This window comes from Terrapene carolina, unplaced genomic scaffold (genome assembly GCF_002925995.2).
Source record: "Terrapene carolina triunguis isolate 2854851 unplaced genomic scaffold, T_m_triunguis-2.0 Scaffold25186, whole genome shotgun sequence".
NCBI lineage: Eukaryota > Metazoa > Chordata > Testudines > Emydidae > Terrapene > Terrapene triunguis.
In genome coordinates, this window is record NW_020689537.1 from 1721 (window position 1) to 3097 (window position 1377).

Genomic DNA, 1377 nt, shown 5'->3' on the forward strand with positions numbered 1-1377 from the left:
CCCCCCCCCCAGGCTCATCAACGCCAAGAAGATCAACTGCATCCGCGCCGACACCTTCGGGGACCTGCAGAGCCTCTCTCTGCTCTCGCTGTACGACAACAAGCTGCAGGGCCTGGCCAAGGGCACCTTCGCGTCCCTGCGGGCCATCCAGACGCTGTGAGTGCCAGGCAGCGCCAGCCGCCAAGTCCCGGATCTTGGGGGGATTCCTGCCCCGCCCTGCATGGCCCACGTAGGGCAGGCTCCTGGGGCAGGCTCTGGTTCAGGAGGTGCAGCCCGGGAGCTGGGGGGTGGGCAAAGAGGCCTTCACGCCCTCCGGATCCTGGGCTCCCCTGGGGCCAAGAGGGGAAGAAAACCCTGGAACCGGGTAAGTCAGAGCAACCAGGGGGTCCCAGCACCACATACTGATGCCCCCCCCCCCCCCAGCAGGGCTCAGTGGGGCAGCATGGAGCTGGCTGGGGCTGGGGGGCATGAGCAGCTCTGCAGGCCCCAGGGCAGTGCAGAGGGGCCAGGCTGGGGGTTGCTGTAATTTACCCAGAGTCCCTAGAGCCCGGCGGGGTTTGGTGCTCCCCGCCTGGGCCCAGGGGCGAGCTGCGAGCCGGGGGCCCTGCCCATGGGGGGCGGCACCCCCAGCTCAGGGCCTGGCCAGTAACGCTCAGCGCTGGGGCCAGCATCCCCCTCCTCCCCTCTGCATCCCCCCCCCCAGGCACCTGGCTCAGAACCCCTTCATCTGCGACTGCAACCTGCGGTGGCTGGCGGATTTCCTGCGCGCCAACCCCATTGAGACCAGCGGTGCCCGCTGCGCCAGCCCGCGCCGCCTGGCCAACAAGCACATCGGCCAGATCAAGAGCAAGAAGTTCCGCTGCTCAGGTGAGTCCGGGCCCCTCCCTGCCCCACAGCAGCCACGGGACCCCGGGGGCTGGGGGACAGAGGCAGTTCATTGGGGAAGGGAGCTGGGCCCAGCAGTGAAGGGAGCGAGGGGCCGGTGCCCCGTGTGCCGAGCAGGCAGAGGACGAGCCGGGGCACGGAGTCTCCACGCAGCCACAGGGAAGCTGGAACCCAGGCTCCTGCTCCTCCAGCCCTGGGTCCTTCCCTGGGGAACCAGAGCGTCCGTCCATGCAGCCGCTGTCACTGCCCCTGCGGGCTGGGGGCTCCCCCCCCGGGCTGCTGCTACTGCAGCACTATCCAGAGGTCTTAACTGAGCCATGGGGTGCTGGGCCCCACAGAGACACCGCGTCATGCCCTGCCCTGCCCAGCTCCCAAGCCAGATAGACAGCAAGGGAGGAGGGGAAACTGAGGCACGGACCTGGAGGGACTTGCCCAAGCTCAGCCAGTGTGTCAGTGGCAGAGCCGGGGCTCGAGCCCTGGTGCCAGCGCACC

General features: G+C 69.0%; 1 protein-coding gene across 1 annotated transcript in view; it reads left to right on the plus strand.

Annotated features, from left to right (window-relative positions):
• LOC112124286 (slit homolog 2 protein-like) overlaps nucleotides 1-867 on the plus strand; it is a gene marked incomplete at both ends in the record, with an annotated part of 1783 nt that extends 916 nt beyond the window's left edge. The window contains 2 exons of the mRNA XM_024222802.1: nucleotides 13-156; nucleotides 704-867. Coding sequence (XP_024078570.1) covers nucleotides 13-156; nucleotides 704-867 — 308 coding nt within the window. The remainder of the gene's footprint in view (nucleotides 1-12; nucleotides 157-703) is intronic.
• Between the last annotated feature and the right edge of the window lie 510 nt (nucleotides 868-1377).